This window comes from Oncorhynchus keta, chromosome 12 (assembly GCF_023373465.1).
Source record: "Oncorhynchus keta strain PuntledgeMale-10-30-2019 chromosome 12, Oket_V2, whole genome shotgun sequence".
NCBI lineage: Eukaryota > Metazoa > Chordata > Actinopteri > Salmoniformes > Salmonidae > Oncorhynchus > Oncorhynchus keta.
The window spans coordinates 30,198,655-30,219,044 of NC_068432.1; the positions used below are offsets into that span (position 1 = coordinate 30,198,655).

At 42.6% G+C, this 20,390-nt stretch overlaps 3 protein-coding genes across 4 annotated transcripts; 2 read left to right on the forward strand and 1 right to left on the reverse strand.

Moving 5' to 3' along the window:
• Positions 1-1,462: 1,462 nt before the first annotated feature.
• Positions 1,463-4,332, forward strand: LOC118391281 (tripartite motif-containing protein 16-like). 2 transcript variants are annotated; one of them, XM_035782518.2, is made up of 7 exons: positions 1,463-2,146; positions 2,307-2,402; positions 2,623-2,856; positions 2,987-3,143; positions 3,239-3,295; positions 3,373-3,450; positions 3,537-4,332. In XM_035782518.2, the coding sequence occupies exons 1-7, from the start codon at positions 1,574-1,576 to the stop codon at positions 4,076-4,078; spliced, it is 1,737 nt and encodes a 578-aa protein (XP_035638411.1). In that variant the 5' UTR covers positions 1,463-1,573; the 3' UTR covers positions 4,079-4,332. The 2 variants fall into 2 exon arrangements, with proteins under 2 accessions (XP_035638411.1, XP_035638412.1); XM_035782519.2 differs by having other exon boundaries at positions 1,464-2,146; positions 3,397-3,450.
• On the reverse strand, positions 4,333-10,129 carry LOC118391284 (zinc finger and SCAN domain-containing protein 20-like). Its single transcript, XM_035782523.2, has 2 exons — positions 9,235-10,129; positions 4,333-9,096 (listed from the first exon to the last, which is right to left on the reverse strand). Exons 1-2 carry the CDS (start codon positions 9,903-9,905, stop codon positions 8,211-8,213), a joined length of 1,557 nt encoding a protein of 518 aa, XP_035638416.1. The 5' UTR covers positions 9,906-10,129; the 3' UTR covers positions 4,333-8,210.
• Positions 10,130-10,324: 195 nt separating this feature from the next.
• On the forward strand, positions 10,325-19,540 carry LOC118391283 (zinc finger and SCAN domain-containing protein 21-like). The gene is made up of 3 exons (XM_035782522.2): positions 10,325-10,451; positions 10,851-11,542; positions 11,683-19,540. Exons 2-3 carry the CDS (start codon positions 10,881-10,883, stop codon positions 12,722-12,724), a joined length of 1,704 nt encoding a protein of 567 aa, XP_035638415.1. The 5' UTR covers positions 10,325-10,451; positions 10,851-10,880; the 3' UTR covers positions 12,725-19,540.
• Positions 19,541-20,390: the final 850 nt, after the last annotated feature.

A 20,390-nucleotide genomic window follows, 5' to 3' on the forward strand; every position in this document is an offset into this window, starting at 1 on the left:
AGACCAGCACAAGCCATGACATCATTTGCTGCCTCTCTCGTGAGCATGCGTTCTTGTTTACTCCCCCCTTTCTCTCAACCCTACCCCCTCCCTTTCTCCTCCTTCTTGGCTCCTTCCCCCTCCATCCTTTATGATTGGTTCACAGCTGGTGCTGCAACGCCCTATCCTCTGTCTGTCCAGAGACTAAAGGCTTTTTGTATTAACGAACATGAAGAAAAGCCCATAAATGAGGACAGCATTATACATGAACAGTTGACATCTGAAAGAATTCCATGATATGGATTTCATGTTTATATCTATTTGCGACCACATCATTTTTTGTCTAATATTCTGTGCATGTCTTTAATATGAAGCATAGTACATTTTTTTACTCACTCATTCATAACCCTTCCCTCATGTGTGATACATCTTAGAAACAAATTGACATAATCATTGAAGAAGTGAAACCCATCAGTTCTACAAGAAAGGATGTTGATGGAAACACAGTAGTGGCTAATCTGGTACTAGCACCACTAATATTGTGTCAATAATGTTCTATTCTAGAGAATTTACAAGATAACCACACATGGAGGGTTTAACTGATATTGTGACACAGAGTGCATGTTTTTCCACCCGAGGAACTTGCAGGGATTTGACCTTTAGGATATGCTTACTGGAAGGCCCTGTCCCCATGTTGTGTGGGTATATACCAACGACTGTATATGATGTACACATGGTGGTGTAGTGTCTTATCTCTTATACGGAGAAGAAGCAGGACAGGCTGTTTCGACATCATCAGCCATCATGAAACCTACTACTGCTGTGTCAACAAAAATGCTGTACCAACTTGCCTTTTGAATATACTGCAATATTAAGTTGTATCCCTGTTTACAATCAATGTTCCATTACATGCTTTCAATGAATGGCAAGTTCATCATGATGATCAAATCTAATTCAAATCATATTTGTCACATGCGCCGAATACAGCTGGTGAAATGCTTACTTACAAGCTCCTAACCAACAATGCAGTTAAGAAAATACCTAAAGAAGTTACAAATAAAAAATAAAAAATAATTAGAGAACAGCAGTAAAATAACAAGGCTATATACAGGAGGCACCGGTTAGTCAAGATGACTGAGGTAACATGTACATGTAGGTAGTGTTATTAAAGTGACTACCGTATGCATAGATAATAACAGAGAGTAGCAACAGCGGGGGGGCTTTGGCTTGAGGTTAGAAGCTGTTAAAAAGCCTCTTGGTCCTAGACTTGGCGCTCCGGTACAGCTTGCTGTCCGGTAGCAGAGAGAACAGTCTAGGACTATGATCACAGACATTTCGCCAAGAGAACCAACCAAGAGTGTCTGTTGCTGGGTGGTATGTGGGTTCATTCCTCTATGTTCACATTCACTTCCCAGTTTCATGCAGGTTGTCTTTTCTGTTTACACTAAAACACAGCCTCACCTTTAAATACCAGTGGAAGGGGACTGCACTCTTGCTTTAGTCTCACTCCCGTTTAATACAGGTCAGTGGGGTGTGATTCTATACTTCTACTGACTGGTTATCTCCTTGTGTCTCAGTCTGACCCAGCAGGACCATGGCTGAGCCGAACTTCCCCCTGCCTCCAGATGGCTACACCTGTCTTCTGTGTGCCGATGTGCTGCGAGACCCTGTCACCATCTCCTGTGGAGACACCTACTGCCTGGAGTGCATCAAGGTCTACTGGGACCAGTATGACCACCTGGGGGTGTACAACTGCCCCCAATGCCGGGCCACCTTCACCCCTCGCCCCGTCCTTAGGCGCAACGTGCCCAATGTGACCCAGGTGCGCCGGCACCTGCCCGAGCTACAGCCCTTCCCTTACCTCCAGAGGGATTCGCTGTGTGACTTCTGTGTGGGACGCCGCAGTAAGGCTGTCAAGTCCTGCCTGATGTGCCTGGCCTACTACTGCGAGACACACATCAAGCCCCACTACGAGTCGGCCACCTTCAAGAGGCACAAGCTGGTGGATGAGACGGGTCACCTGGACAGGAAGATCTGTCCGCAGCACGAGAAGGGCCTGGAGCTGTTCTGTCGCTCTGACCAGATGTGTATCTGTGTGCTGTGTACCGTCAGGGAGCACCGCAGCCACAACATCATCTCTGCTGAGGAGGAGCGCGCTGAGAAACAGGCACGACTGCTCTTACACACTGGAACAACCTACCCTCACTAATCGCTCTAACAGTACATGAAAACTGCAATGATACAGCTTAACTCATTTGAAACTTCTAAAGACAACGGGCTATTATGGCCCTTCAGTTTACTAACCATCTCTTCCTCTCCTTTAACAGAAAAACCTGTTGGTGACCCAGTCTGAGGTCCAGCACATCATTCAGGAGCGGATGAAGGAACTGCAGGAGTTGAGACACAATGTTGACGTTCTCAAGGTTAGGTCCATTTCCTAGGTCAATTTCTGGTACTTTTTATGAGACTACATCCCTTCAATTTAGCACCATAGTATCATTCATTATACATTTTTGGGACCATATATTACCATAGATGCACTAAATCAATCATTACAATTGTGTTTGCAATGTTTTGATTTTAATTATATAATAACACAATGATAATTGTGTAATTTGTAGTATCTCCCTCCCCTAACCTCAGAGCAATGCCCAGCGGGCGATGTCAGACAGTGATAAGATCTTCAGTGAGATGCTACAGGCGGTGGAGCGCTGGCATGTTGAAGTGAGCCAGCTGATAAAGGCCAACATGCAGGCTGCCATGTCACAGGCCGAGGGATATGTGGAGCGGCTGGAGCAGGAGATTCTGGAGCTGCAGCGCAGAGACGTCGAGCTGCGCCAGATCCTCGACACAGAGGACAACATCCACTTCCTACAGGTACTGGACTGGAGGGGGGAGAGACATTGGGCTGAGACAAGAACCAGGATCCGTACTGATAATAGACTGGTAGAAATATGAATCCAGCATTTGCATTACGATACTGATCTATTTATTTTGTGCTGTGTAGAACTTCCCCACACTGTGTGTTCCTCCTGAGCCCATGGTTCCCAAAGTCCTAATCAACCCTCAGTTCTCCTTCGGAGAGGTCACCAAGACTGTCACTGGCATGAAGGAGCATCTAGATGACATCTGTAAGAAGGAGCTGAGCAAAATCTCCAAGTTAGGTTAGTCTATTAATGTGACTAAAATGCCTACAACATAGCTTATGTACAGCAAGAGTTTAGTATTGTGATAACCAACTGTAATTTTACATTTACAGTAAGTGATATCCCTGTATACATACTTTCACCAAGAGGTGGAGACAAACGATTCAAAGGTACATATTTATGAAGTTTACATTGGTTTATTATCTGTGAAAAAATATGTTTGTAATCCAAATATCTCTGGTGATAGAATCCATATTTTGTTCTAATACAGCTCCCACCAGGGCAGATTTTCAGGAACCCAAAACTAGAGCAGACTTCTTGAGATGTGAGTGGTCTGTTCTTGTCTGTTCTTTATACCAACTCAAATCATATCATTTTCTGATAATGCCAATAAATACTTTTTTTTTTCAGATTCTTGTCCGCTCACCTTTGACCCCAACACAGCCTACAAAGAGCTGGTTCTGTCTGAGGGGAACCACAAAGTGATGCGGAAGAAGACAGTCAAGTTTTACCCGGATCACCCCGAACGCTTCGATGGCTTCTCCCAGGTTCTATGCAAGGAGTGCCTGGGTGGGTTCAGGTACTACTGGGAAGCAGAGTGGAGTGGGGAGTTCTCCATCGGAGTGGCCTATAAGAGCATCAGCCGCAAGGGTAAGAACTCTTACAGTCTGCTGGGCTACAACGACAAGTCCTGGAGCCTGCTCTGCTCTGACTCGGGCTATTCCGCATGGCACAACAAGATGGACAAAGACCTGCCAGAGGCCCCGCGGGCCACACGGATTGGAGTGTACCTGGACTACGCTGCCAACACGGTTGCCTTCTACTCTGTGTCCGAGGCCATGGAGCTGATCCACAAATTCAAGGCCCAGTTCTCTGAGCCTCTGTATGCAGGCTTTGGAGTGGGCTCCTCTGTGTCCCTCTGCCAACTAAAGGAGAACCTCCAACCTTACTGAGCACGGTGACAACAGACTGAGGGGAATCTACTCAATGTAAATAGGACTATGTAAACTACACAATGCTAATGTTGCACGCAATCATTATGAATCATTTAAATTCAATAGACTTCAATAAAAATATAAAACTGCATGAGTGAAGTTAGTAATGATTCATAATGAGAATATGCCTTTGACTTCAGTACTGTGACATGTGATTTTTGTAAAAATGTTTACCTATGTTGGAAATGTGTCCAATAAATTATCTTGACCAATCTGAGAAAAAAATATATATTTGTGATGAATTATCCATCTCTCCAGACAATTTTATAACATGACATGTTCATTGCAAGACAATATCTGTCAAAGGTTCTCTTTCAAAACTGTGCAAGTTAAGAAATATGCATATCCTCCAGCTATAGCATCTGCTATATACACTACTGTTCAAAAGTTTGGCGTCCCTTAAAAATGTCCTTGTTTTTAAAAGAAAAGCTATTTTTTTCCTCGATTAAAATAACATCAAACGGATCAGAAATACAGTGTAGACATTGTTAATGTTGTAAATTACTATTGTAGCTGGAAACTGATTATTTTTAATGGAATATCTACATAGGCGTACAGAGGCCCATTATCTTCAACCATCACTCCTGTGTTCCAATGGCATGTTGTTATAGCTAATCCAAGTTTATCATTTTAAAAGGCTAATTGATCATTACAAAACCCTTTTGCAATTATGTTAGCACAGCTGAAAACTGTTATGCAGATTAAAGAAATAATACAACTGGCCTTCTTTAGACTAGTTGAGTATCTGGAGCATCAGCATTTTGGGTTCGATTACGGGATAAAAATGGCCAGGAACAAAGTACTTTCTTCTGAAACTCATCAGTCTATTTTTGTTCTGAGAAATGAAGGCTATTCCCATGCAAGAAATTGCCAAGAAACTGAAGATCTCGTACAACGCTGTGTCAACTCCCTTCACAGAACAGCGCAAACTGCAGCTAACCAGAACAGAAAGAGTGGGAGGCCCCAGTGCACAACTGAGCAAGAGGACAAGTACATTAGTGTCTAGTTTGAGAAACAGACACCTCACAAGTCCTCAACTGGCAGCTTCATTAAACAGTACCCCTCAAAACACCAGTCTCAACGTCAACAATGAAGAGGCGATTCCGGGATGCTGGCCTTCTAGGCAGAGTTGTAAAGAAAAAGCCCTACCTCAGACTGACAAATAAAAATAAAAGATTAAGATGGGCAAAAGAACACAGACACTGGACAGACGAATCCAAGTTTGAGGTATTCGGATCACAAATAAGAACATACGTGAGAGACAGAATAAATGAAAATATCCTGGAGGAGTGCTTGACACCATCTGTCAAGCATGGTGGAGGCAATGTGATGATCTGTGGGTGCTTTGGTGGCGGTAAAGTGGGAGATTTGTACAAGGTAAAAGGATTCTTGAAGAAGGAAGGCTATCACTCCATTTCGCAACGCCATACCCTGTGGATGGCGCTTAATTGGAGCCAATTTCCTCCTACAACAGGACAATGACCTAAAGCACAGCACCAAATTAAAGCCCAGCGCAATAACTATTTAGGGAAGAAACAGTCAGCTGGTATTCTGTCTATAATTCAGTGGCCAGCACAGTCACCGGATGTCAACACTATTGAGCTGTTGTGGGAGCAGCTTGCCCGTATGGTACGTAAGAAGTGCCCATCAAGCCAATCCAATTTGTGGTAGGTGCTTCAGGAAGCATGGGGTGAAATCTCTTCAGATTACCAAACAAATTGACAACTAGAATGCCAAAGGTCTGCAAGCCTGTAATTGCTGCAAATGAAGGATTCTTTGACGAAGGCAAAGTTTGAAGGACACAATTATTATTTCAATTCAAAATAATTATTTATAACCTTGTCAACATCTTGACTATATTTCCTATTCATTCTGCAACTCATTTCAGGTATGTTTTTATGGAAAACAAGGAAATGTCTAAGTGACCCCAAACTATTGAACGGTAGTATATATATATATACACACACACACAGTTGAAGTCGTAGGTTTACATACACCTTAGCCAAATACAATTAAACTCAGTTTTTCACAATTCCTGACATTTAATCCTAGTAAAAATTCAGTTTCAGGTCAGTTAGGATCACCACCTTATTTTAAGAATGTGAAATGTCAGAATAATAGTAGAGAGAATGATTTATTTCAGCTTTTATTTCTTTCATCACATTCCCAGTGGGTCAGAAGTTTACATACACTCAATTAGTATTTGGAAGCATTGCCTTTAAATTGTTTAACTTGGGTCAAACATTTTGGGTAGCCTTCCACAAGCTTCCCACAATGAGTTGGGTGAATTTTGGCCCATTCCTCCTGACAGAGCTGGTGTAACTGAGTCAGGTTTGTAGGCCTCCTTGCTCACATACGCTTTTTCAGTTCTGCCCACAAATTCTCTATGGGATTGAGGTCAGGGCTTGTGATGGCCATTCCAATACCTTGACTTTGTTGTCCTTAATCCATTTTGCCACAACTTTGGAAGTATGCTTGGGGTCATTGTCCATTTGGAAGACCAATTTGCAACCAAGCTTTAACTTCCTGACTGATGTCTTGAGATGTTGCTTCAATATATTCACATAATGTTCCTTCCTCATGATGCCATTTATTTTGTGAAATGCACCAGTCCCTCCTGCAGCAAAGCACCCCCACAAAATGATGCTGCCACCCCCGTGCTTCACTGTTGGGATGGTGCTCTTCGGCTTGCAAGCCTTCCCCTTTTTCCTCCAAACATAACGATGGTCATTTCTATTTTGTTCTATTTTGTTTCATCAGACCAGAGGACATGTCTCTAAAAAGTACGATCTTTGTCCCCATGTGCAGTTGCAAACCGTAGTCTGGCTTTTTTTATGGCGGCTTTGGAGCAGTGGCTTCTTCTTTGCTGAGTGTCCTTTCAGGTTATGTCGATATAGGACTCGTTTCACTGTGGATATAGATACTTTTGTACCTGATTCCTCTCCACAAGGTCCCTTGCTGTTGTTCTGGGATTGAGTTGCACTTTTCGCACCGAAGTACGTTCATCTCTAGGAGACAAAACTCGTCTCCTTCCTGAGCGGTACGACGGCTGCGCGGTCCCATGGTGTTCATACCTGCGTAATATTGTTTGTACAGATGAACGTGGTACCTTCAGGCGTTTGGAAATTGCGCAGAAGGATGAACCAGACTTGTGGAGGTCTACATGTATTTTTCTGAGGTCTTGGCGGATTTCTTTTGATTTTCCCATGATGTCAAGCAAAGAGACACTAAGTTTGAAGGTAGGCTTTGAAATACAGCCACAGGTACACCTCTAATTGACTCAAATGATGTCAATTAGTCTATCAGAAGCTTCTAAAGCCATGACATAATTTTCTGGTATTGTCCAAGCTGTTTAAAGGCACGGTCAACTTAGTGTATGTAAACTTCTGACCCACTGGAATTGTGGTACAATGAATTATAAGTGAAATAATCTGTCTGTAAACAATTGTTGGAAACATTACTTGTGTCATGCACAAAGTAGATGTCCTAACCAACTTTCCACAAATTTCTTGTTAACAAACTATAGTTTTGGCGTGGTTGAAAAACGAGTTAACGACTCCAACCTAAGTGTATGTAAACTTCTGACTTCAACTGTGTGTGTAATATATATATCCTATGCATAAAACAACAAATACATAAAGCAGTACAGTACATTGTTACACAATGTTCTGATCTCTGCTCTTCTGAAGAATTAAATTAAATACAAAAAAATGATTCTGCATAACAAATAATTATTCAAGAGTAACTATCACAATATCCAAATGCATGAAACACCTCTCACTTGGACCATGGCAGGGCATTCTACAAAAACAAAAAGGGAGCAATGAAGCACAAGTAATTTGAGCTTGTTTACATGGAAACATGGGAGAGATGTTCCACCAACCAAAATCCAAAGCAGTGTCCTCTGTTTATGGAACACGCCAACAGAAAACACTGTTAGCGTTCTCACACAAATCTGCCTATTTAGGACATTTACAGAGAAAGCCATCTGACCAGTCCTACTTCAAGTCCTTGTTGTGTACTGATTACTACGAGGCCTCCTCTCAGCCAGGTGAAGTGCTGCGCGAGCAGCTAGCTGCTAGATAGAGTATCAGGGTGAGTGAGAGAGCTGACGTGCCCCTGGCCCTGTCCCTGGCCTGCTGTGGGACACCTGGTGCCTCTTCATGGTGTCTTTGAGTTTAAAGGTCTGTCCACAGTCAGTACATTGAAAGGGTCTCTCCCAGGAGTGGATACGTGTGTGTTTGTTCAGAGTGCGGCGGTGGCAGAAGGCCTTGCCACAAACCCCACAGACGAAGGGCCTCGCCCCCGTGTGAATGTTCCTGTGCTCCTCCAGGCTCCTTTGCTGGGTGAAGCAGCAGCCACAGTCTGGGCACTGGTGGGAGGGTGAGGGGGAGGGCGGGCGAGTATGGAAGGAGGGTGAGGGAACCCTCGGGAGGGTCCCCCAGGTCAGCTGTCCATCTTCAGAGATAAGCCCTGTGTACCTGGCAGTAAGCTCCGTCTCGTCACTAGAATGATTGTTACTCTGCAGTCTGTCTGTCACTGGGCTGTCCTGAACTTGTGGATGATAGACATCAGGAGCAAGGGATGGAGGCGACTGTGGGGAGGGGATCTGACTGGACACTCTGTGTGTTGGATGCGTGTACATGGTGGAGGAGATAGAGTTGTGTCTGGGAGGGGAGATGTAAGGTGTGTCCACTGACATGCTCTCATGTCTTGTTGTGTTCCCATACATTTGGATAGGCTCTGGAGGAGCACTCTCCTGATGCCAGTCAGGGTCCTCCACTTCCTGCTTACACACAAAGATGGACCCTTCCTCTGGGACCACCTTATGCTCATCCTTTTCCTCCTGGTAGCTGGCTACTCCCATGTCTGGAATCTCTAGACTGAAATGGGCAGACTTAACAGTCTCCAGCTGGTTGAGAAATGACTTGGTCAAAGCATCTGGGTGATCACTGGTGCTCTGCATCTTGACACTCCTGTAAATTAAAATGAGATTAATCATAGTGAATCGTTCTTAGGGTCTGCATGTGACTGAACAATTAAACTAAAGACACTGAGGATGATAGAATAACTGCAGATATGATTAGTTCAATAGCTGCCACACATTTACCTACCCTTGTTCTTGTGTCTCTGTTGAGCCCTGTGCTGTGTTTGTCTGTGTACGGTCAGGGGAAGGCGAGGAGACGGTGAAGGCACCAGACCCAAGTCGCTGCTCAGCCATGCTGATCGCTTCCTCCATATCCCTGGGCTGCTGCTTCTGCACCCAGGCACCAGCCTCCTTTGGTAAGAGGGACAGAAACTGCTCCATGGCAACACACTGCTCTACCTGTGCAGCAGTTCTTAGGTCAGGCCGAAGCCAGTGCTTAGCAGCTGAGTCAAGCCTCTGCCCCAGCTCTCTGGCTCCCTTCTGGGGTTCATACCGCAGAGACAAGAAGTCCTGCCTGCTCTGGTCCTCCACAGTCCACATCTGTCCCAGTACCCTGGTCTGGAATGCATTAGACAACCCCTGGGGTCTGATCAGTTGATTCTTCTTCTGTGTCTCCTCTTGCAGCAGACCATCAAGCCTAGCACCCCAGTCCTCTGGGTCTTTATCTCTCCCTGGTGTCAACCGATGCCTTCTCTGTTCCTCTACATCCTGGGGTGAAGGCCGGTCAAGGGTTCTGGTCAAACCATCCTTGACAAGCTGGCTGAGGACCTTGGCCTGGATCTCCCCCTGTCTGGTCAGCGCTTTCAGCTGTTGTTTATGCACATCCAGCAGGGACACCAGGAACTCAACCACATCCATAATGATTGCAGGTGCCAATGGCGATGGCAGTAAAAACAAATACTTTTCACTAGCTGGCAGGGTCAGAATGGCCAGCTCGATCACAAAGGCATCTAATACCACTGAAAAATAATTGTTAGCTAATTATTTGAGTCAAATTCCCAGTACCATCACTGAAACTTAGCTAGTAGCTAGCTAACGTCAGCAAGGTGGACAAACGTTCCAGGACTCAGTTGTTAGCTGGGTGGGTGATTTAAAATAAAAAACGCTATCCAAATGAACATATTATCTCAAAATGGATTATCAAAGAATGGAAAATAACGAATAAATTACTAGTTACCTGTGATGATTAATTACTTGCCGTGGACGTTTCAATTTGCTAACGTTAGCTAGCTACATATAACGTTTGGACAATAGACGACGGGAATTCTTATCATGTTACACACAGCAGACTCAGACGTTGTCACGATCAAATGTTACCCCTGGAAACAACAATAAAAACTGTGTACGTACTGTGTACAAGAAATACAATACGAGTAAAAGACAAAAAAGACGCCCAGTCGCTCTGTAAGTAGCGTTATTTTTCTACCTGTGGTTTTGTTCAGCTTGATAATCACATTTTATGGTGGAATTTGCCTATTTTGCCTGGATTGTCAGCTAACGTGGCTAGCTAGCCCACCTAACTGACCAAACGTTAGCTAGCCAGCTAGCCCTCATCCAGAGAGAAAATGAGGCACACATCTGAATGTGGTGCCAGACAGATTAACAAGCTAGCTAGACGCTATAACTTAGATCATAGCTACATGTACAGCCTTATAAACACATTAAACACTACCTCGTGGATCACGTGTTAGAAACGTCATTGAGAGTTGGGCGATCAACATATTTGGTTTTCACAGGATTTATTATACACCCAAATTGCTATCGTCATTACCATATTTTTTATAATAATTTCATATTTCACAGGCCGTTGCTAGAGACTCCAAGAGTGGAACCATGGATGTGGTGCGGTTATTTACAAACCTACTAGCAGTGCACAGACAGCAGCTACAGGCTCTGGCTGTACAGGGGGAGATCCAGACTGAGGCTCTGGCACAGTTACTGGAGAAGGAGGAGCTCAGGAGAATGGAGCCAGATGTGAAGCTGGAGGAGGTGAAGGATCCTGAGGCCTACCTGCTGCTTTTGGAGGAGGCAGACTCCAACTCCAGGCTTTCTAATGTGAAGTGGGGGCTCCTTGGTGGGGAGTGCCTCAGGTCAGGAGAGCCAAACTACGAGACACTGAGGGCTAGCCTGCAGAGCCAAGTCAGGGCAGAAGAGAGCCGACGGCAGGAGGACTTCAGCTATCTGAGGTACGACCCTGAGAGAGGGCCCAGGGAGTTGGGGCAGGGACTGGAATGTGCTGCCCAGCACTGGCTTCGGCCTGAGAGGAGAACGGCTGCGGAGGTGGTGAGGTGTGTGGCCCTGCAGAGGTTTGTGTCACTCCTGCCCACACACGTTGGAGACTGTGTGCTGAAACAGTGCCCCCAGGACATGGAGGAGGCTATCTACATGGCTGAGGAGTACCTGAACAACACACCTGGGGATAAGTGCAGTGAGATGGACAACCACACTGATGGAGAGGGATACCCTGCAGACCAACTGAGAGAGGAAGAAGCAGGGTAGGGCCAGATCATGTTTTGAGTGTTTCTTTCTTGCACATCCAAAGATATTAAGCAAGTGTTAAATATGTTGACGACAAATAGTGTGTGTTTATTGGAATGCATTTGTTGATATGCTGTCTATTTCCATTTATTTTCAGACCTGCAGAACATCAAGTCAACAGTGAGAAGATGAAAGTCACAGGAACAGGGTTGTTTCTGAAGAGGATAGAATTTTCTAAAGTCTGTCAGTCCAGTACTTTCAAAATAGATGCCAGACATCTGGAGGACATTTACAGTGAGGAGAGGAGACTTGATGGAGAAGATGATTTGGTTGAGGAAGACAATTTTTCTGAACATGAGGACTGGATTAAGGAGGAGATAAAATACAATAACCAGGCTGAGGTAGAGGATGAGATCAGGTCAGCCTCTGAGATGGGACAGTCTACTGATGTGGATAGAAATACTGATAATGTTGAGAGAAGTCAGTTTAGAAACATAGCAAATCAGATGCCCGTCTTTGGAAGGGCCAAGAGAGGTGTATCTGCTCCTGTCATCTCGTCCAGCCCTAACACCGCCGAGAAAGAGGGAGGAACACCCTGCTGCCTGAAGCGGAAAAACAAAGAAGATCCCTTCCATAGACCAAGCCACTGCTGTCATGACTGTGGTAAGAGCTACAAACGGGCTGCTTTTCTCAGCAAACACAGTTGCAGTGCCTTCCCTAAGTTCATCTGTCCTGACTGTGCCCAAGTCTTTGCCTCTCAGAAATGCCTGACCCACCACCGCAGGAGCCATAATAAGGCTCTAGGCTGCTCGGAGTGTGGAAAGCAGTTTAGGGACAAGTATAATCTGAAATGTCACATGAGGACCCACACAGGTGAGTCCCCTTATACCTGTACAGACTGCGGGGATGTCTTTGCTCAGCTGAAAGGGCTGCAGGAGCACAGGAACATCCACACAGAAGAAAGGCCATTCCACTGCAGTGTGTGTGGGGAGGGCTTCCACCACAGCCACACCCTAACAAAACATAAGCTTCTTCACTCCCAGGAGTCTTTCCTCTGTACTCGCTGTGGAAAGAGTTTTAAACTAAATGACGACTTGCTAAGGCATCTGAGGACGGTGCATGATGAAAGCATGTACCTCAATGGAGATCAGAGTTTTCATAAGAATGGAGACATTTCACCTAGGCCCTATTGGAATTGACTCTATTTAAAAAAGTCCCCACTTAAAATGTTCAACATACTTCTTATTATTGGTGAGACTTGCGACGTCCCAGTTTAAATCTTCGTCATAATTATTATTAGTGGGGCTTGTGAAGCATTCTCTTACATTGTTTAAGCTAGAAACATCATTCAAACTTTAAAACGTGCAGAACAGTCAAGACCAGTGTGCTTGCATTCAACTTTTTGATATATTTTATTATTTTTAAACTATTAAGCTTTTTTGTCCTTTTTCACTTTCATGTGATTTCTTCAACATTCTAAATGTCCCATTGTGACATCAACTCCCAGACCTCCAGCATTCCATTTACTGTGAACAATGAAACACAAACCTGATGCCACTTTCTCAACCATTTTGACAAAAAGTTAGAGCATATGAAATCTTCCTCTACTTTGCTATTCAAATCTGAAATTGGAACAAAAATATCATACCGATCAAACAATACAGCTGTTTTACTAACTGCATCAATTACATTTCTATTAACTTTTTATAAACAACCTAAATTTGGACCACTTTCCCAGTTAGACAAAAAGTTAGAGCGTATGAGATCTTTGTCTACTTCTTTGGTATTCAAATCTGGAATCAGAACAAATGATTTACTACTAATCAAAAGTTACAGCTGTCTGAGTTTAGTGTGATGAAAAGCAGCCAGCTAACAGCTCTCTGTTTCGTCATTGAGCAGCCCAAACAGCCATTGCAATGGAAACTTGCAAAAACTTAAAGGTTATGACATCTGGTCTACATCTCTGCTATTCACATTTGGAATCGGAACATAATTATCTTCTACCAATCAAAAGTTACAGTTGTTTGTCCGAGTTGAGTGGCGAAAAGTAACTAGTTAACGCCAACTAACAGCTGTCTCATGCCACCTCAAATTGTATATGCAGGGGTCCCTTGTGAAAGAGACCCTGGGGTCATTGGGGACTCCCTAAAGGTAAAATTTTAAAAATGTAGCAGACCAGAAGGAGCCATTGCTATGGATACTCTCAAAAACGTAGAGAGTATAACATCTTGGACTCAGCTATTTAAATCTGGAATAAGAACAGAACGATCTTCTACCAATCAATAGTTACTGAGTTTCTGCAGTTTGTCAGAGTTTAGTGACAAAGTAGCTAGCTAACATCAGCTAAAAGCTCTCTCAGCCCAAACAGAGCCGTTGCTATGGATACCAATGCATTTCATTGGCTGAAAAGGGGCCATAGACTACAATGAAAAAAATATATCCTTTTTCATTGTTTAAGCTGTCAACGTCAAATCAACGATGAGATGTTCAGTCTGACCATACTTAGATTTGCTTGTCAAAATATTTTTTTACTATATACATACTTTTTTTTTTTACTATAACCATTAAATGTGCATAAATTACATGGGTTTTAATGAGAACCATAGGAATACAGAGGTAGATATTCAAAATGGTTTCGCTTCTGGCCAATTAAGCTACAAGACAGTCAGGCTATCCTAACTTCAAATTCTTTGAAATGTCTAACTACATACATTTTTATTCATTCGCATAAAATAACTATTGAACCATTTAAGCTAGAGAGAACAACCAACTTTTGCATGTTCAGGCTATCCTAAATTTTAAATCTTTGTAACTATATACATTTGCATAAAATAACCCACCAACAGTAATTGTTGAACCGTTCAAGCTAGAGACATCTTTTGCTATGGATACTCACACATGCAGAGGAGCACATGGGGCAGCGCAGGAAGAAAAGGACAGACAGAGACAATTCTGCTATGGATACTAGCGGAGAAAGTTATTGTATTTCTAATTTCGGGTTGAGCAATCGGGCCAGGGTAGGGTAGGGCCTGAACGTCGATGCCATGGGTAGGTTTCTGCTTTTTTTTTTTTTCAAACTTCTAACCACTTTCCCATCAGGCTTGACAGACACTTAGTGTATGACATCTTCCTCTACACTGCTATTCTAATATGTTCCCAGACTCCGCCAATAACATGGAGTTAAGCACCGCTGTCACTAGCTTCATAAGGAAATGCATCGGTGACGTTGTCCCCACAGTGAATATTCTTCCTCAATCAAAGCCCTGGATTAACACTGAGGTTGGTGCTATACTAAAGGACAGGGCTACCACACACAGGGCTATCACAGACAACCCTGAGGCTACGGCTAAGGACAGGAACAAGTTCAAGTCCCGCAATGATATAGTAATAAGGTGGAATCATACTACACAGGCTCCGACGCCCACCGCAGGTGGCAGGGGCTACAGCCGTGATCTGCCCAACAATGCCTCTTGCAGACAAACTCCATGGATTTTATGCATGCTTTGACAATAACAACACTGTGCTTGAGGGCCCTCACCAACCCAGAGGACTGGGTGATCTTGTTCTCCGAGACTTACGTGAGGAAGGTCTTTATTCAGGTCAACACTCACAGGGCTTACGGGCCTGTTCTCAGAGCATGCACAGATCAGCTTGCAGGCATATTCACTGTAATTTTCAACCTCTCCTTGTCCCAGTCTGTAATCCACACGTGTCTTAAGATAACTACCATTATTCCTGTTTCCAAAAACTCTTAAAGCTTTATGCCAAAATGACTACCGCCCTATAGCACTCACATCTGTAATCATGAAGTGCTTTGAAAGGTTATTCATCCCAGACACCAGACATACTGCCTCAACAGATCCATAGACGATGCAATCTCAATTGCGCTCCACACTACCCTCACCCACCTAGATAAGAAGAGATTTTTCTATGTGGGAATGCTGATCATTGATGACAGCTCAGCGTTCAACACTATTGTCCCCTCCAAGCTCATCACCAAGCTTAGGACCTGCTTGTTTGTTATTTTACCTGCTTGCTTGTTATTTTACTGTAAACTTTTATTTAATCAGTGGAGCCCAATTGAGACCAGTGTTTCATTTTCAATGGTGCCCTGAGACCACAAAGCTAAAAAAATATTACACCACACCAGAAAATCACTAACATCACAGCCATCATAAGCAGGTTACTAAATCAATCAAAACAATTGTACACCTCAAACTCATTTATCAACTGGGTTTTAAAATGCCTTAGTAGCACCAGGGAATTCAAATGTAATGAATTTTGTAATTGATTCCAAAAATGTGGAGTGTGAACTAAAAGCAGATTCACCTAATTCTGTGGAGATCTGAGGATTCTGAAGATAACCAACCCTGTAAATGGGTTTGCTAATCTCATTCTTTAATACGTTAGCAACAAAGTTCGGTAATTTGGAAGCTTGTGTAGTAGGACTTTGGGAACAAAAAGGGAGTAATACATTGATCTACGTGACTTTAATGAGGACCAGCCAATCTATTTATAAAAAAGTACATTAAACCCACATTAAATCTTAGCTTTTTAACTAGGTCATTCGTATGTTTTTTAAACATTAAATACTTTGTCAATCCAGATATTTGTAGGCGGGAACCTGATCAATGGGAGAAACATCCAATGAATAAATGTGTATTCCATCTGAAATATTCTTGCGAGAACTAGAGAACAACATGTATTTCATCTTGATCGCATTAAGTACAAGTTTTAAACCAACCAGGGTTTTCTGAATGGTAACAAGGTCAGATTGCAGCTCTAATATAGCCTGTTCAACAGTTGGGGCAATGGCATACATAACAGTGTCATCTGCGTACAGATTAATATTACACGTTTTAACAGATAGACTATTATTTAAATAAATAGTAAAGATAACAGGTCTTAGTATGGACCCCTGCGGTACACCTTGTGTAATATCCAGAAAACTAGACTTAACACCACCAGAGATCACACATTGAGTCCTGTCTGACAGAAAGTTTTCAAACCACTTGCAAGAAGCTTGATCCAGGCCTATTCAGTTAACCTTTGAATAAGAATGTGATAGTCAACAGTATTGAATGACTTGGAAAGGTCTATAAATAAGGCAGCACAATGATTTAACAATTTTAACACATCATCATAAACAAGTGTAGCAGCTGAAACTGCTATGTCCAGATCTAAAACAGGATTGGTGCACATTAAAAATAGAGGGAGAAGTTAAAGTTTTTGCTGAAAGTTAGTCTGGGATTCTAAAACTTTGGAAAGGCAACATAATTTGGAAATTGGACAGGAGTTAACTAAGTCAGAAGGATCTCCTCCTTTATGTAGTGGGAGAACATTTGCCGCTTGCCATATCTTCTAGATAACACCAGAAACAATTTTCAAGTAAAACATATAGGTCAGTGGTTCTGCAATAAGTGGGGCAGAGAGCTGCAATAAGAAGAAATCAAGTGAATCAGCCTCTATGTTTTTTAGCAAAGTACATCATAGACATCAAAGGGTTGAAATGAAAATAAAGTATGAGTCTGTTCGTGCATCATTCTCTACAATCTGTTCTGAGGTGACTAAAGGACTCCCTCTAGTGGGATGAGATTCATTTTCAGAGATGATCCTTTCAAAGAGTTGGCCAGTTGAAGCAAAATGGTTATTAAAAGCACCATAAATGTCAATTTTGTCTAGAATGGGACCAGAGGCTGTCAACCTGCTGAGGCAACGAGGGGGTGGAGTTTTGTTTAAAGGATTTGACCACTTTCCAGAGGTTGGCTGGATTGCCACCACTCTGAAAAACAATTCAAGAAATATAATGATTTTGCTTTTGAAACCAGGGATAGACATCTGTTTCTCAAATCTCTGAAGGACTGCCAATCAGATGGTGAATCATTCCATCTAACCTTAGCCCAAGCTACATTTCTTTCCTGTAATTTCTCTGACAATTCATGCGTAAACCAAGGATTACATCAGTCTTTTACCCTTAAACAGGGATATTAAAAAATTAAGGGTTAAGGGCCTGATCCACATCAGTGATATTTGACACAATCCCCAAGTCACTCAAACCCAGCTCAGAAAAAATGTGCTCATTAAAATTCCTAAAATGTATCTTTATAATAATGTGTGAGCAATATTTAGGTAGTTTACATATTATTATAGAGACATTCTAGGAATTTTAATGAGCAAAATGTTTTGTCTGGATGGCAATGGTGCTACAGAGAGTGTTGTGGACAGCCCAGTACTTCACTGGAGCCGAGCCCCCTGCCATCCAGGACCTGTATATCAGGTGGTGTGAAAGGAAGGCCCGGAAAATCTTTAAAGACTCCAGCCACCCAAGCCATAGACTGTTCTCTTTGCTTCTGCATGGCAAGTGGTACCGGTTAATTAAGTCTGACACCAACAGGCTCCTGAACAGCTTCTATCCCGAAAATATAATACTGCTAAATACCTTACAGAATGGTTACACGGACTATCTGCGTTAACCCTTGTATTTTATTTGTGTTGTCTCTATGCACTCACAGGATTCTACACAGTTATGCACACTGACAGTCCAAAACATAACATGCACACACACACTCCCATACAATCATAATTTATGCTGATACTATGTTTATCATATATCCTGATGCCTAGTCACCTTACCTGATACATACTCTATATAGGACCAAAAGTATGTGGACACTTGTGGTGGAAAAAGTACCCATTTGTCATACTTGAGTAAAAGTAAAAATACCTTAATAGAAAATGACTCAAGTGAAAGTCACCCAGTAAAATACTACTTGAGTAAAAGTCTAAAAGTATATGGTTTTAAAGGCGTTCAATGGAGTTGAGGTTTGGGCTCTGTGCAGGCTAGTCAAGTTCTTCCACACCGATCTAAACAACCATTTCTGTATGGATCTTGCTTTGTGCACAGAGGCATTGTCATGCTGAAACAAGAAAGGGCCTTCCCCAAGTTGGAAGCACACAATCGTCTAGAATGTTATTGTATTCTGTAGCGTTAAGATTTCCCTTCCCTGGAACTAAGGGGCCCGAACCATGAAAAACAGCCCCAGACCATTATTCCTCCACCGTCAAACTTTACAGTTGGTACTAGGCATTCAGGCAGGTAGCGTTCTCCTGGCATCCGCCAAACCCAGATTTGTTCGTTGGAGTGCCAGATGGTGAACCGTGATTCATCACTCCACAGAACGCGTTTCCACTGCTCCAGAGTCCAATGGTGGCGAGCTTTACACCACTCCAGCTAACGCTTGGCATTGCGCATGGTGAACTTAGGCTTGTGTGCGGCTGCTCGGCCATGGAAACCCATTTCATGAAGCTCCAGACGAACAGTTCTTGTGCTGATGTTGCTTCCAGAGGCAGTTTGGAACACAGTTGTGAGTGTTGCAACCGAGGACAGACCAATTTTACGCATTTCCGCACTCGGCGATCCCGTTCTGTGAGCTTGTGTGGCCTTCCACTTCCCGGCTGAGACGTTGTTGCTCCTAGACGTTTCCACTTCATAATTACAGCACTTACAGTTGACCGGGGTAGCTTTAGAAGGGCAGAAATTTGACAAACTGACTTGTTGGAAAGGTGGCATCCTATGACGGTGCCACGTTGAATGTCACTGAGCTCTTCAGTAGGCCATTCTACTGCCAATGTTTGTCGATGGAGATTACATGGCGTGTGCTCGATTTTATACACCTGTCAGCAACAGGTGTGGCTGAAATAGCCGAATCCACTAATTTGAATGGGTGTCCACATACTTTTGTATATATAGTGTATCTACCTCTATCACTCCAGTATTCCTGCACATTGTAAATATGGTATTGAAACTGACCCTGTATCTAGCTTCTTACTTTCTCATGTTCTTATTTTTATTTGTGTCTTTCTGTTCTACCTTATGTTATTTTTAGTGCTACATTGATATTGATTACTTCATTGTTGGGTTTAGAGCTTGCAATAAATGCATTTCACTGTACTTGTGCATGTTACATTAAAAACTTAACTTGAAAAACTATAATAAAATGTTAGTTTCTATCTGACCTTGAGCAGCAGACCTATGAATTTCCAACAAAACTGTTTGATCATTACATCATCATTCAACTAAAATCAAACTTTATTTACCTAGAACATAAAAATAAAAAAGTGAAGCGTGCATCTATTTAGATGAGACCCACAGTATGAATGATTCAGAGTTGCTTTGCTTTCCTAAGTGTTATAGAAATGGAATTCATTCTATTTCTGTGGTCCACATGATCCTGCCTTTTATTGCCGCCCATCTTCTGACAGAAGCTTGCTTTGTCCAGCTGTATGTCTTTCTTCTTTCCATTTTCACACGCAACAACTGTAACTCAGACATTTTGGCGATTTAACTGTCCCACAACCCTAAGTTATAAGGCTGATATACTGTAGTAGTCTATCGAAGTATTCAGACCAATTATTTTACTAAATTTAACTGACTATATGTAACTGCTTTGCTTTAAATAAACTTTTTTTTAAACTTCTTCCAATTCCACAAAAATACTTTTAAAGAGCTAAAACAAGTCCCACAACTTTACTTCATCTAAAGTTACCATCTAGTTAAAATAATTGGTTGCAAAGAAAGTCAGTACCACCCTCAGAGTAGGAAAGTCGAATGAATGGGCGGATGCACAGTCACTATGGGAGCTCTTTCTAGAGCGCCCAGTTAGATTGTGCAAAAGATAATTTTTTAAATCTTAAAAATGGTTAAATTAAGAAATATGTGATTATTGAAAAAAGTATGTTTGCTTCATTTTACTGTCATCCTTTAATTAAAGGGACACTACAGGATTTTGTCAATTAAGCACTTTACCTACTTTTCCAGAGTCAGATGAACTCATGGATACCGTTAGTATGTATTCATGAGTTAGA